Here is a 14345-nt window from a genome sequence, read left to right on the forward strand (position 1 = left end):
GATCTAATGATAAAATCCATTGTACAAGCGATTCTTCTTCATTTTTAGTCAATTTATGGCTGTTGGCGCGTGTTTCTGCGCGAGATTTCTGGCCACTTAGTCGCCGTCGGAGAGTTGTACGAGGAACATTATAAACACGTGCCGCTTCACGAACATTGGGAATTTCCTGATTTTTTAAAGCTGAAATGGCAAGTAGAAGCCTTCTTTCTTGTTCGCCAGAATTATGATTATTTTGGCGCGCTTTTGGAGGCATGGCGAGTGTTTGAAATAGGTGAGTTTTTCGACTGCAGCCAAAACGCGTAAGGTGGGCCGCTCGCTTACATGGGCCACTCGCTTACGGGATACGTTATTTAACCGGCTTAATCATCAAGTTATACGTCCAAATGTGGAAAGTTATGCATTAGATGGGCATAAACGGGCAGCCCGCGGGCGCCCGCCAAGGGCCCGGCGGGCCACTGTGGGCGGAGCTTACCCGCCCGTGGGCTCTGGCGGGCGGGCTGTGGGCGGCTTCTCCCTGCCCACGGGCGGGCTGTGGCGAGGTCTATCCACACTCGCCTATCTCGAACCAATTCACCAAATAATCCTCCATTATTCCATAACAACACTGCAACCATCCATCCTGCTAATACAATCAGTACTTCGTCCTCCCCCGCCGCCAAAAAACACACCTCACCACCCCCGCAACAAGAACCAACCCCCCACCAAGCCCAATCCCCAAGCCGAGTCCCAAAACCGTCCTCTCGTCCATCCCGCCCTCGTCCCCGGCCACATTCGTATTCGGTTCGTCGACCGCCTCCCCGGGGACCCAGTACCGGATTGTCTCGGAGGCGCTGAGGATAGGCGGCTGCGGGGAGAGGAGCGCGCGGTCGCTTTCTTTCCAGGTGATGTGCCAGGGTGCGTGGAGGGCTATGCCGGATGTGAAGGGGGTTGTTGGGCCGGTGCCGTGGGAGAGGGTTGCTGTTATTGTCAAGGATGGGGTTGAGTCTGGGAGGATGGTGCGGATGCAGGGTTGGGTCATGTAGGGGAGGATGTAGGCTGGGTAGGGTTCCAGGGTGTAGCCGCTATATCCATGTATCCATCAGTATCAAGTAGTAGCGTGGTGACAAGAGAAACAGTAGACACACGTATGGCAGCACCACGCGGTAGTGACAGTCTCGGCTTGGAGCTCGGTTGTTGCGATCGACCATGCCAGCCAGTCACTGGGACATACGGCCGGACTGTAGGAGAAGCGGCTGGATGAGGGGGCCGAGGCCCAGTTGGAGGGTTGGCATTCTGTGAAGCGCGGGTCTGCAGGGTCGGAGAGGAGGACTGGGACTGTTTCTGCGGTGGAGTGCGAGGTTGCTGTGATTGTGGTGAGGTCTTGGATGCTGCAGTCTGGAGGGGGGTTAAAGGGCGTTGTGAGTGACATCGTGGGCTGTGGTTTGCATGGGGTGCCACTGTCTCAGTAAAAATAAGAGATTAACAAGACCACTAGTGGGATTCTTGTTCCATTATCCAGTTATTTACTTTTTATTATCTCTGGAGGCTGTGCTGCGGGGTTGCAGTAGACATATATTTCCAGCGCTCCCATAGGTGGACTTTGTATATTGATCGAGATACACCACAACTAGCATCATTCCAACACACTTCTTATTGAAGCCCTAAACTAAGCTAAAATGGCTCTTCATGCTGGATCCATATTACTGCCATTTACCTATGGTCCTTGTACCACGATTCTGACACGCGTACGTCGCGAGTGAGGACCGTCCCGTTAGCAAACACGGTCCCATTGCGCAGGGCAGACTCATTCCATGGATTGTAGTTCGCAGGAGGATCATCGAGCACAGTTCCGTTTGCAAAGATGATGCCATTCCATGTGCTACCTGACGAGGACACCGGTTGCAGCAGCCCGTTCGTCCGGGCGCTCTCCGCCATACTCCCAGCCAGAGGGTTCTTGACCGTGCTAATTGTCGCAATTCTCGCTGTCCAGGTAGAGATTGAGCCCAATGGCCAAGGCCTTGAGTTCTGCGCCCCAGTACTCGTCGTACTCGCCCTGCAACCGGACACCGGCATAGTCCATGAGCATGACCGTCGGGAATCCGCTCGGGCTCATCTCCATCATGCCATACCAGTACAATACTGGGTTCACCATAAAGATAGACGTGAGCTCGATGCCGTACCCTGGCAGGGCACTGAGAGTGGATACCCACTGCGAGATGTAGAAGGTGTCGTCTTCGCCCCCGATAGTCGCCCGAAGATTGGGATAGTAGGAGACCTGGTCGTCGGTTACTTCTTTAGGGTCTGACTTCTCGGACCAGTTATCTGTGCGAGGCAGTCTTCCGGTGCCATAGATGCCTCTGTCGAGGTCCTCAGTCGTGACTTCCTGAATATCAGGGTCTGTCGTTTCCCCGTTGATGAAGATCACACAGCCTGCTCCGTCACTCGAGTCCAAATATGTTCCAAAGGTCAACTCGTCCAGGGGTATTGCTGTCGTTTTCCTCAAGCAAGTTGGGACACCGGTTGTCGATTGTCTCTAGCTTACTGTAGAACTCTTGCATCGTTGTCTCATTCCAGTACCGGTCTTCGACGTCGTATTCCAGTATGTCGACGAGATACCGCAACCAGATGATGATGACCTCGCCAGGCGCCTCTGACGTGAAGCTACAGCAGCAATCAGTCTTTGTACCGACAGGTATTCAAAACAGACTTACCTGTTGATATCGTCGAGAATGTCATCAGCGGCTCACCCTGCACCGCCAGCTATAGTGCTTGCGCGCTCATCATTCACATGTGCAGCCGCAAAAGTACCATCATTCAAACGGACAACCCTCAGATCAAAGTGCCGTACGCCGACTTTGAGCTGTCCGTAGATGCTCAAGCCTTGAGTCTGGGTATTTGGGAAGAGCCTGGACGAGCATTAGCACGAGATCTTCTACCAAAGAGCATAACCTACCAAACCACGACGTGCTGAACCTGTCCATACCAAAGTCGTGCGATCCAGGCATGATAACGTGTTCAATCTGGCGATCACCGATAGTCGCCTGCAGATTCGACATCCACGCGTCCGGTCCCGAGGTAACAAAGCTGAGCGAAGTAAAATAACCATAGTATTCACTGCCCGTAATCACAAATGAGACAGGGACTCCGACCTGGGAATCCTCGAATTCTCGCTCTCCCTATCCCCAATCACTGAGATCCACGATTGTCCGTTAGTCAAAGTGGCGTCGTCGTCGCCGCCATAATGAGTGCGAGCTTTGATGTTGAACTGCCGGTCTGTTCCCTCGACCACATAGTGGGCGTCGCCCTAGCCATCTACAGGATCGTAGTCTTGTTTGCCGTCGTAATAGTCCATTACGCACTGCCGGGACCACCCAGGAGGGATGTCGCCAAAGTCCCATTTGTCCATCTGGTAGGTGTGCGATGTGTCGTTCTGGTATACGAACTTGTACGGAGTGAGATTGACAATCGTGATGTATTGCCTCCAGTTTGGCACACCGATCAGGTCAATATCGAGGACGCTGGCATTGAAATACTCTCCTTCACGGGTATCGACATGTGTCCAGTGTTGTCGTCAGTGTTGCATCCGCCATCTCTGTCGTCACCGTCTCCTGGATTCGGTGCCTGGCCTTGGGAAGGAACGTCGAATATGGAGATCTGAGCCCAGGCTGGGTGACTTTCTATAGCAAGATTGTCGGTTGGCAGGACGCCATTGCCGTTTGCGACGAGGATATACTCCGCTCCGATGGCGAACGTGCTGCAGTCGGACGTTGTCGTAGTTCGAGCCTGGGTCTTCAGATGCAGGTGCCATGATGATAGCAGTCGTCACATCGGTGAATTTGGAGTCGATGGAGACAGATCCGATATTCCCGCTGCCGTCGTCGCTGACCAGGTGGAAGCAGACATCGGCACCCTGGAAATCAAATCCATAACGATCAAGTCATGTAGTTCAAGCCTTATCAACTTGAGGTTCCTCTCCAACCACCCCAGCGTCGGCGATTGTTGAACCATCTCCTTATACTCCAGTATGTCGAATGGACTGGGTTTGAGTAACAGAATCACCGGGAAATCCAGCCATCCACAAAGTAATTCTTTCCAGTTCTCGAAGCTTGTCTCCGAGATCCCGTGCTTTTTCTGGAATTCTCGTCCGGCCTGGTAGAGCGGGCAAGATTCGTTCACCACGAGTTGACAAGTTCTTTGGAAGCTGCTGAGTTGTTTTGGAATTATTACTTGGGCCAAATCATCCACAAAACGGCATGAGCCTCCCGCAAGGTAAGGCGCGAATGGGTTGAAGCGGTTTGGCTGTTTCTGCCGGGATTGTAAGACAGCTTTAGCTTGGGAAAGGGGGTTCCACGTCCCCAGGAGCACATTTATCACCATGAAAGAGGTATGTGTTTTGGGTCTAATAAACCTTATACTTATAAATATAGGGTGTACATCTTGGATCTTCTTGGGCTTCCAGTCATTGAGATGTCCCGATATGGACTATGCCAGAATGATTTGACCATCTCTTGACCCAGTTTTGGTGCCGGGACTGTCAAGATTACCGCGGCAAATTCCCTGACAGAAAAAGAGTACAGCTTACTGCATCGATATTACTTTATTGCTTTTCTTCCGCTCGGACAGGGGAGGTGCATGAATCCCCAGCTCGCAGCTCTATTGCCCGACAAGAGTACGGGACAACCATGAAGACACTAATCTCCGAGCCTATACCATGGCAGCTTGCTATAAGGTCAGAATTGAGCAATCGATTTTCGCAGAAATCTTGCAATACTAACCATGTACAGCATTATATCCTTTCCATAGAGCTGGTTGAATGTACCCTGATGCTGGTCTTGACCTCTGCTCGCGAGTTTGTGAAGATTTACTAGAGGCTGAAGAAATGGGAGCCTCAGTCCATTCTTTCTATGAAGTATATAAAAAGGAAATCTTTCTCTTCTTTAACCTCATTCACTAAGACTCGTTTTCTTTGATTCACGTCGCAGTGTGGTTTTGCTCTCATTAGTCATAGTCGCCGGATGCCACCTTGTGGAAGCTGCCACAGTCCGAAGCAAAACCAGGCTGGGCTGGGGAAGGGGCGTCGCTGGTAGCCGAGCTCGTTGTCGAGGCTGTAGTGGTAGAGCAGCTCTGGAACGAGGCTCAGGGCAACGCGGGCTTGAGATAAGGTATTGTGATAGAAGAATGAAGGTAGAGATGTGTCTGGCTAATTGAGGTTCATTCTCCCGGCCATGGTTTATAAGTCTGTCTGCCGGCAGTCTGGACTTACCCACGTCCAACTTCTCATGCTTGTGCTCAATTTGCGTGCGGGTCCGACTGAGTCGTGAGCCTAACTTTCGGAAATGGTATACTCCGTCGCAGCATCATCGTATAGCTGGCTCCCAAATTCTGGTGCCATTCAACATTCTGGAGGATGTCCATCCCAAGTGAGAGAGCTGGAGCCTCGGCGGCAATGGAAAAGGCCGGATTGCTGCGCAAGGTAGCTGTGAGGATTTAATTGTGTCTGGAGTTTCCTGAGAGCACGCTATCAGGCGCAGAACCCCCGGGGTCCAGAGCCCTTAGTCACGTTATCCTCACAGATATGACCCTGGCGACCGCCACACTCCTGCAACGCTGCAACGCTGACCAGGCCGTGGTCCTAAAGATCCTCTGGAGATGAGAGCAAAGACCCCGGGTGGGCTGGCCGAGAATTGGCGCAAATTTATATATTTCAGAGCGTCTGAGGCCAGAGATTCTTGCACTTCACTACCTCTTCTTACCCCCCAGCGCCCCCGTAACCGCCCACCCCAGCGTCATACTCTCCAGTTCCGCCAGTTTCCGTCTCAATCAGCAAAGGCACCATCATCCATCTACGCACTCGCTCTTCGCATTCGAGGGACCGATCCAGGTCGGCGAGGGGTGCGTGATTGGCGAGAAGAGTGTCGTAGAAACACAGCCCGCAGCGAATTTGCCTACCAGTTGGCCGCTCACGCACGCCGGTAAACCTGAAAAGGGAGAACCGAATATACTCTCTCTGAATGTGACGATTGTTGTTCAGAGCATAATTCACCCTGGAGTGAGGCTGCATTCGGGTGTCCTGATCGATAAACAGTGTGTCACTGGGAAAGGCGCGGATATTGGTGCGCATTCGAAGATCTGCGCAAGGGCGGAGATTAGTGATGGGGTGAGGATCAAGGAGGGGGCTGTTGTTTGGAGGTTGGGAAGGGGCTCGCTGTGAAGAGGCCGACGAGGGTGCAGAAGATGGTCATTAGTCCGTTCGCTACGAATGGGGAGCCACTGGAGGGATTACAAGGAGAAAAGGTCATTGAGGATGCACGGCTGAAAGCATTAAGGAGGGGATGTGCTTTCAAGATTGATTGTCGGGGTAAAGAGGAAGTGACCGCACTTCTTTCTCACGATTCTTTTGCATTGGTGTCAGCAGTTTGCGTGCTTGATGCTAGATAGCGCTCGTCTACCGTATTTCTGCGAATATACCCGAAATAGTTTATAGAACATCAGGATTCTCCCACCATGTTACTTGCCCTATGTATATCCTCTATCCAACTGTACGAAACACCCCTAAGTCTAATCCTCCAACGTAACCACCACGCCAACTTTCCTACAAAGCTCCTCCAATGCAACCCTATCCTCCTCGCTAGGCTCCAACGCCTCCCCCTTCTCATCCCTCTCCCCACCATCCTCCGTCGGAATATCCCAAATCATCCTCTCCATATGCTCACTCGGCAAATACCCATCACAAAACACCAGGTAGCTCTCAGACCCAAACCCAATCTCTATGCTCCCTTCACTCTCAAAGGGCATCGAGTCATCCACCCACCAATCCGGCGAATGCCCGAACCTGAATTTCCGCAGGTGCGGCAACCCATCCTTGAAGGCCCGGAAATAGTCCGCCCACCGCATACTATAGGCAGCATAGAGTTTATACGCTGGTAGTTTTGGATGCGGGGCGAAGCTGCTGGGAGGGAGGATGGTATGTTGACGCGTTTCGTAGCGTTCGAGTTTCTCGGCAAATACGGCGGCTTCGAAGAGGATTGCGCAGTCGTCGAGGTAGAGTTCGCTGAGGGTTGGGCTGTGTGAGAGAATCCAGTTTAGTTGGGAGTCGTGTGCGAAGACGTGGTTGCCCAGTGTGAGGGACTTGAGTTGGGGGAAGTGCAGATCGCGCCAGTCGCATCTGGGAAAGAAGCCGGTATAGATTGTTGAGTAGAGAGTTAGATGTCGGAGGTTTGATAAGGCGGGCATCAGCCAGATGGATGGGAGGGAAGGCCAGAATTTCTGGGGAGCTTCTCTCTGTTTTAGATCATTAGTCCATGACTGTAACGTGAAGGGGAATTTTAGGGGTGTTTCTGGGGAGCATACGTGGTAATCAGAGCTCCCCTGCATGCCTTGATTGACATTGATGACGTTAAGTCGGAGAGACTCCAGCCTCGATAAAACCGTTTTCCGATCTGCGACAACCTCAGGGTCTTCATCGTGAACATTCCACAGGTCACGCAACCCGAGCTCCTTTAGCTGAGGCATGGCAGCGAAAGCACTCAATGCTTCCTGCATAGCAGCCTGCCGAAAGTCTTCTCCCTGCGGGGTCTCGCTCCAGGAATCATCTTCAGGGCACTCAGGATGAAAGCGCAGGACTACACTCTGTAGATGAGGCAGTTGTTTCAGTAGCTCCAGTAAAGCCCCCAAAGATTCACTTGTCTCATCTTTACCCAACCACAGTTCTGGCTAAAGCACTGTTAGTCTTTCTTTGCCCTCTCAGGAGGAATAGGTACTGACTTCGTTGGGATCATAGGTATTCACATATATCTTGTTAATGTGAGCAGCAATCTCTGGTCGTTCAATGATTTTTTCCAGGTCATAACCGTAGTAATCCTGTGTGAGTTGAATGACAAGGGTTTCGAAAACACTCTGTTGCCCGACCTCGCCGAGGTTGCGATTCACGAGGCGCAGCGACTTACATGTTTCTTGGTCTGCTTGGGCGAAGATGTTTCGCAGTATCTCAGTAGGGAGAGAGAGTAGTTCCGGCATTTTTAACTGCCGAAATGAGGATATCAAGCCTGGCAAAATGCTGACTTTATAACGGTAGTTGAAAGCAGGCAGCGGGGCGGCTTGGCGGGTTTCTGCCTGGGTAGCCTAGGCACACGGCAGGTAAGTAGGTACTTGTCAGCTAGAAAATATAACTTTCTAAGACTAATTTGGAAGTCATGACGCCTTTTTGGCTTAGCGGTATATTTTTCCAATAGTACTGTAGGCTCATATTTAGTATGAGTCAGTAGTCTGATTAGTGCTAAAGACTTTTACTTCGGCCAATAGAAACATTAGAACTAAGTTGGCGAAGGTTTCGCGTCCGCCTCTTAGCTTTAAAGAACCAAAGACAAGAAAAAAGAAACTGTTCCAGGCTTCCACTGCATCCAGTCCGTTCTTGTCGGTGTGCTCTATCTTGTCTGTTCTAGCCTGTGCCAAAGCAGCTAAGACTATTTTCGAATAGGACTCCTTCGGGCACACTCCATTGCTCGGTAGATGAATATGACAAGCAGTATATTAGCGGAACTTAGCCCTCCAAGGAGGGTTGGCCTTTTTGGCTGAGTGGAAGTTCAATAATTAACCTATGTTTTGTCGACCGTATGTGACAGCTAGTCATATATGGAGCCTTCCTATTCTAGACATCAGAACTGCAAGTTCCGGCTCGCCGATGCTTATGCAGAGACGTCTGCTATTTCCACAGTTCAAAAGTTATGTCTCTTTCAACTGCCGTATTAGGCTAGGTTGCTTATTATTTCTTATATATTCAAACTGCCTTATAGAGCTAGAGTGGAATCAGACCTTCAATCTTTCAAAGTATTGACAGCTGATGCTGGTAATTACGTCTAGCCTGACGCTCCATAGACTCTATACAAGTATTCCTCGCTCTCTCCCCCTTTTTCTCTCTCACCAGTTGTGCTTTGTCCGTTTCGTTGACTTCTTACCTAGCTTGTCAGACCAACACCACCCATCTGTCTATCCAGATGAATATCTCGCCAAGTACAGACCAGCAATGGTAAGATTAACTCGAACAAGCTACCTCCCTTCGCTATCCCTCTCCGAGAACTGACCCACAAACAACCCCGTCATCTTATGGAGTATAGTGAGCGTGATTCGGAGTTATTTCGTTGGGAGGGTTGACATGAGGTCGTTACCTGGGCGGCGGAAGGCCCGGTGCCTCCGGTAGCATTGGGGTCGAGAGGCACGAGGGTTTGGAAGAGTAGTCAATTGGTACGACAGTGCACGGGGGGGTTCGTGGCCATGGTGGCGATGGTATGGGTAGGGGAGTGACGACGAGGAGAAACTGGGATTTTTCTAGAAAGAAGCTCGAAAATGCAGGGTAGGCGGAATAAATCGGCCATATTCCATGCAGACTCTTCGCTGGTCGAGATTCTGTTCGGGTTTCACGGATCTGCCTGACGCTTCTCACGGGCCTTGATTAGTGCTATAACACTGATTTGTGGCCACGAGTCTAGCTCGAATTGAAGATTCGAGCCGTGACAAGACGTGCGCTACATCTCCTACAGCCTAGTTGCCGTCATTCTTCTTGCATAACGAATCTACCGCTCTTCCTGGGTATACAAACAGCGACGTATTTCACTCCTCTGCGACGCAGTTAATCATCTCATCCTCCATTTCTGCTAGTTTCTGATTTCCGTCTTCTGTGTGAGTACGATGTAGGCCTGGTAAAGCCTATTCGCGCGTAGGTATTAAGGGTCCTGTGACGGAGCAACATGCCTTCCACTGTTTGATGACCACCTCGCCAGAGACTATAAGTTCTGAGCCCCTGCGGACCAACCCACCATAGCTCGATCCTCGCAACCGAAGGCAAATTCAGCTCTGCTCCAAATCATCCAATAAAATGCACGATGATGCCGTACCCATAGACACGCATAAACACCCCGGTACACCCCACCCCCCAATGTAGCCCTGCCGAACACGATAGGCTTGATTTACCAGCAAATGGCAAGCGTGACTGTCGAACCATGAGGCAGTATATGGAGCCTTCAACAAGCTGACATCGTCGCTCATCTCTGAACTTGGTACGATCTGCTCCCAGCACATCCATGGCGTTGATGGCGGGCTGAACGGCGGAACCTCACTTAGCCTTGCTGGAGGGGTGACTGACAGCTCCAGGGGACTTTGCTGCGCTGTCTCGATGACGGGCTTACGTCTTGTTCTAGAGGTATGAGAAAGGGAACGATAAGATATTCCATTTTCTTCAAATTCTTTTCCAAATCACGCCCTTGAATTCTCACAACGATCGGGAAGCCCTGGCCAAGCTGGCTGTAAGTTACAATGCCTTCCTCCACTACCTGGCAGAAGCTAATTTATGGTTAATTCAAGACGACCTACGGATATGTCCGTTCCCTTTCCCACCCTACCCGCCTACGACGGAACGCGCTCTAGACACAGCCAAACTAAACCTGATGTAGTTGGTCCATACCTCTGCAAACGATCCCTTTGAACAGATCTTCGATCATGCTCCCGGAGCTAAGTACGTTGCCCATATGGACTTATCCTACCTATCATTCTCGCTCGCCCAAGGACAGGACTCAAGTTCCTAACACACGCATTATGAATGTCGTAGGGAGAGTCCCGTCATCTCGGCTATCGAAGGCGCATTGTCGCGTGTGCAAATTCACCCTTTTTGATTGTTAACGACCTACTTGTCTGCCCGGTCCGAAAGCACATATCAAGATCCTCCTTTCCTAGGGCCTGCAGCAAAAAAGCCAGGGGGGGAGCACAAGTGAGATCACTATTATCATTGTAGGCAGCTGCAAAGAGATATGTCATACCCTGGCCCAGAAGAAGACCGGGGAAGTGAGAGAAGCAAGAAGGAAAGAAGGAAATGTGGTGGCGGGTACCAATCACTATGGTTGGGAAGCGTCTCCCCCTAGACGACACCGTAAATACGCCCCATACTGGGTCCTGAAGCGCGCGCCGCGCACGCAGCTTAGAGTATATCACGCCCGTTGCCCAGCTATCAGCTGGGTGTACATCTCCGTCATTGCTGGTATTCGTCGTGGGGTTCGGTCCCAGCTCCAGGGCTTCGTGGTACCAGCGGTGTAACAGGAGTGGTGCTTGACTCGGAGAGGAGATAGGCGGAATCGATTTGAGATGGAGAGGATGAAGGAGAAGGACCATGTTTACGTGATTGAGTAGGACGAGATATGATGGTGGCCTAGCGCTTTTTCATCGTCCTCCAACGCGGTGTCAGACTCGGATCTGAACTTGTTGGATACAGCAGCATATCCTGCCCAGATGCGGTGCACATACTCATTGCTGAACACAGCTAGTTTAACAGGGCCGTTCTCTGTCAGCAACACGGCCTCAAGAGGGACATTGGCTCGGTTATGTGGCAGGATATTTTCCCAAGAGACTTGCGATGTATCTTCTTGTTGAAGATATGGAGAATTTCCTGATAATTTACGGGTCGATTGATATGCAGATTAATTATCCTATGGGATCCCCGACAAGGATAGCTATTCAGCGGGCTTACTCCGATGCGCAGGAGATGATGTTAACTGCGGGGACTGCAATCTGGATGCTTGGATTTATCGGCGTCGCGATTTGGAAGGATACTGACGTGCGCACGTTAAAGCAAGTTAAGGCGGGTATTTGTAAGGTCCATAGACTGGTTCGAGCCGGGATGGAATTGGTTAAAGACAGTATAGTTGATAGTAATTCCGCTACTACAACAAAACAGCTGCTTCTATCCTCGTCATCTAAAGTGCCAACTCCCAAAACTCCGCCGTCAACGGAATTCCAAACGTGCTATCCTCCTCACTCTTTATTAATATTATACCCCTCCTTCGCATAAAGCTTTCTCGCCGTAATCAAGCAGCTATTTGTCCATAGCCTGATCCGTGCATAACCAGCCTGTCTTGCAAAGTTTGTACACTGCTGAATCAAACCCTTCCCGATCCCTAAGCCCCTTGCACTAGGTTCCACGAGGAGGAGGAGTAGTTTTGCGCACTTGAAGTTTGTTTTTGCCTTATCACGGACAAGGATCACGCATCCAGCGAATTCGTTGTTGACTTCGGCGATCCAGCACCGTTCGAGGGCGGGTTCTTGGGTTGAGATAAAGTCTGTCGCGACTTACTGTGCCTCACGCGCGGCTAGGTCTGGGTTGAAGTTGAAATCGGTACTGTAGATGGCGGCGTGAGGCTGGACTATTGTGGTCATGTCCGAGGGGAGGCCGGTGCGGAGGGTATATTGGTTCGCCATGGTTTGAGGTGAGTTTTGGGTGGGAAGGTTGGTATAGTGTATCTTCAACATAGGTGTTGATAAAGAGGTATATGAGGGATAAGTGGCGCAATTGCCAGACAAGATGTAAAGTAGAATTTATAGACTGGTCTTGTCTATCTTGATTTTCGAGTCATCATATCACTGTTAGGCTAGTCACAGGGCGTAATTAGAGTGGAGAACGCCACACCCAACCTTGAAAGGCTCCAAGTGTTTCCACTGGCTTATCCTGTTGGGATAAGCCGTCACTTAAAACTAACTACGTCTGGGGACACCATCTCTAATTCAATATAGCAAGAGTGAGCTTTTATCATGTTTGAGTGCCAGCCGTATTTCTGTCGCGGATGTGCTTCGAGTTAGGGCTGTTAGGTGTCACATGAAAAGGCTACTTAATGGCGGGTTTTGTAGTTCGGGTAACAAGTCTACTCCGGGGTTATCAAGTTTGCTGCAAAGGGCCTGGAAGTGGAGGGGTCAAGATATATGGCTGGCTCATGTTATATCTGCCCTTGCTTGACTGGAGCAGGTTACTTGTGCATGTGACTACTATAAAGCATTTCAACATCGCGGCCTGGGGGGTACATCTCATCACCAACTCCAATAGGAAAAGGGTTTTGGAATTTCTATCTCAGAAGAAAGACAGACAGATATGCTGCGGACAAGAATCAGATCATTTCTGGCAATGACCTCAACTCAGGGGCCTACAATGAGATCTTCACCTCCATCAATGACAAGGAACAACGAGATCTTAGCCCTCCAGGGTTTCTTTTGCTTCAGCCATTCTCTGCTCAAATCGGAGGGAAGGGCAAGAGAGTGTTTACAAAGTGTCCGATGAACAGGGCAGGTGACCCTGGCCTACCCCAGCAGACCTCTAAAGAACACCATCCCATTCAAGTGTTTGTTCAATACAATGACCTGGCTCAAGTCTTAAAGAATGTAGCCCACCGGCTCTTTTGAGGCTAAGGAAATACCCCCATAGACCAAGCACAGGACCCGCCGTCTGCCACTTCTCAGCAAGACTATCCTTCCACTCCTCTACCCATATAGCACGCCTGCAAAACGAGTGGCACCTTGCTCTCTGGGACACATTCAGGGAGTCTCAGAAACGAGGCTGTATGCAGAAAATCATTCTGTGGGTTACAAATTCCGGAGAAGGTCGATAAATCATCCGAGAACCGAAGCTGGCGGGTGGCTACAAGGGCAAGGGAACGAGAGAGGGCAAGGACGACAGAAATACCAGGAGTGGATGAATGAGATGTACTCTTTACAGTTTGCACGCTCGGTCAGAGTGTCGGTTCGGAAGAATCGAACAAGGTCGTCAATATCATCTTCATTATCTCCATCCTCAGTCCGCACCTCCTCGTCCGATGCGTTTACTTGAGTAAAGGAACTTGAAATTTCCTCTTGCATCTCACCCCGTGGCTACCATTGCCATGGGCTTCTTTACTATCGGCTCCTACCGTAAGAGACTCACAATTTCGAGAATCCCACGTTTCACTGCAAGCGAGACGAGATTACGCTTGCAATTAGCATAGCCACAGTTTGGTTCCGCCCTTGTTCGAGTAGTGATTCAAAAATACTCAAAATTCCGTTCCCAGCGGCAATGCATTCAAGGCACCTGGATCCACGGCAGGCATCGAGTTCAGTGGGCTCGGTATGGACGGGAGCGCCATAACCCAGGCACAGAAAAGAGAGCACAAAAATCAGCACCGGCGGAAAACACGTGTTGTTCACGCGTCAATGATCTTTAAAAGCCACTAGGCCATGGATATTCATGCGGTTCTAAGAATCTCCTCGTGGCGATGTTGTGGTAGACACTTCAGCCTCCCTAAAACGCGCGAAACACCCTGTCCACCCTGACATCCTCTCCCACTGGCAACCCTTAGATGAGATAATCTATGAATTTTCCTGAATGTAGCCGCCAGTTTGGATATAACCATAGTCCTTCATAATGTCGGTCGGTGCATGGTTAAACTCGTCCCTCACAATGGCTCTCCCACGAGGCCAGGAAACAGTATTGGGCACTGGCTTGCCTTTCTTGGTCTTCCAGCAGCTGAAGGCATATGCTCGGTGAGCGTCGATGTCGCCTTCAAAGGCCACAATGGGCCACA

The 14345-nt window shown here is 50.6% G+C and overlaps 5 protein-coding genes across 5 annotated transcripts; 1 reads left to right on the plus strand and 4 right to left on the minus strand.

Annotated features, from left to right (window-relative positions):
* Nucleotides 1-588: 588 nt before the first annotated feature.
* Nucleotides 589-1408, minus strand: BDW70DRAFT_162773 (uncharacterized protein; the record flags this gene model as incomplete). Its single annotated transcript, XM_073741182.1, has 3 exons — nucleotides 589-619; nucleotides 669-1061; nucleotides 1125-1408. The coding sequence occupies 3 exons, from the start codon at nucleotides 1406-1408 to the stop codon at nucleotides 589-591; spliced, it is 708 nt and encodes a 235-aa protein (XP_073592999.1).
* A 534-nt stretch (nucleotides 1409-1942) lies between these two features.
* On the minus strand, nucleotides 1943-3787 carry BDW70DRAFT_162774 (PLC-like phosphodiesterase; the record flags this gene model as incomplete). Its single annotated transcript, XM_073741183.1, has 6 exons — nucleotides 1943-2466; nucleotides 2522-2640; nucleotides 2727-2885; nucleotides 2938-3155; nucleotides 3296-3516; nucleotides 3619-3787. The coding sequence occupies 6 exons, from the start codon at nucleotides 3785-3787 to the stop codon at nucleotides 1943-1945; spliced, it is 1410 nt and encodes a 469-aa protein (XP_073593000.1).
* A 2409-nt stretch (nucleotides 3788-6196) lies between these two features.
* BDW70DRAFT_142138 (uncharacterized protein) lies at nucleotides 6197-6450 on the plus strand. The gene has a single exon (XM_073737876.1). The coding sequence runs from the start codon at nucleotides 6214-6216 to the stop codon at nucleotides 6415-6417; it is 204 nt and encodes a 67-aa protein (XP_073593001.1). The 5' UTR covers nucleotides 6197-6213; the 3' UTR covers nucleotides 6418-6450.
* Nucleotides 6451-6537: 87 nt separating this feature from the next.
* BDW70DRAFT_170476 (uncharacterized protein) lies at nucleotides 6538-7995 on the minus strand (the record flags this gene model as incomplete). The annotated part of the gene is made up of 3 exons (XM_073742938.1): nucleotides 6538-7260; nucleotides 7330-7692; nucleotides 7744-7995. 3 exons carry the CDS (start codon nucleotides 7993-7995, stop codon nucleotides 6538-6540), a joined length of 1338 nt encoding a protein of 445 aa, XP_073593002.1.
* A 3654-nt stretch (nucleotides 7996-11649) lies between these two features.
* BDW70DRAFT_142140 (uncharacterized protein) lies at nucleotides 11650-12306 on the minus strand. Its single transcript, XM_073737877.1, has one exon. It carries the CDS (start codon nucleotides 12268-12270, stop codon nucleotides 12091-12093), a length of 180 nt encoding a protein of 59 aa, XP_073593003.1. The 5' UTR covers nucleotides 12271-12306; the 3' UTR covers nucleotides 11650-12090.
* Nucleotides 12307-14345: the final 2039 nt, after the last annotated feature.

Source organism: Aspergillus foveolatus (genome assembly GCF_047715535.1).
Source record: "Aspergillus foveolatus strain CBS 279.81 unplaced genomic scaffold BDW70scaffold_56, whole genome shotgun sequence".
Classification (NCBI taxonomy): domain Eukaryota; kingdom Fungi; phylum Ascomycota; class Eurotiomycetes; order Eurotiales; family Aspergillaceae; genus Aspergillus; species Aspergillus foveolatus.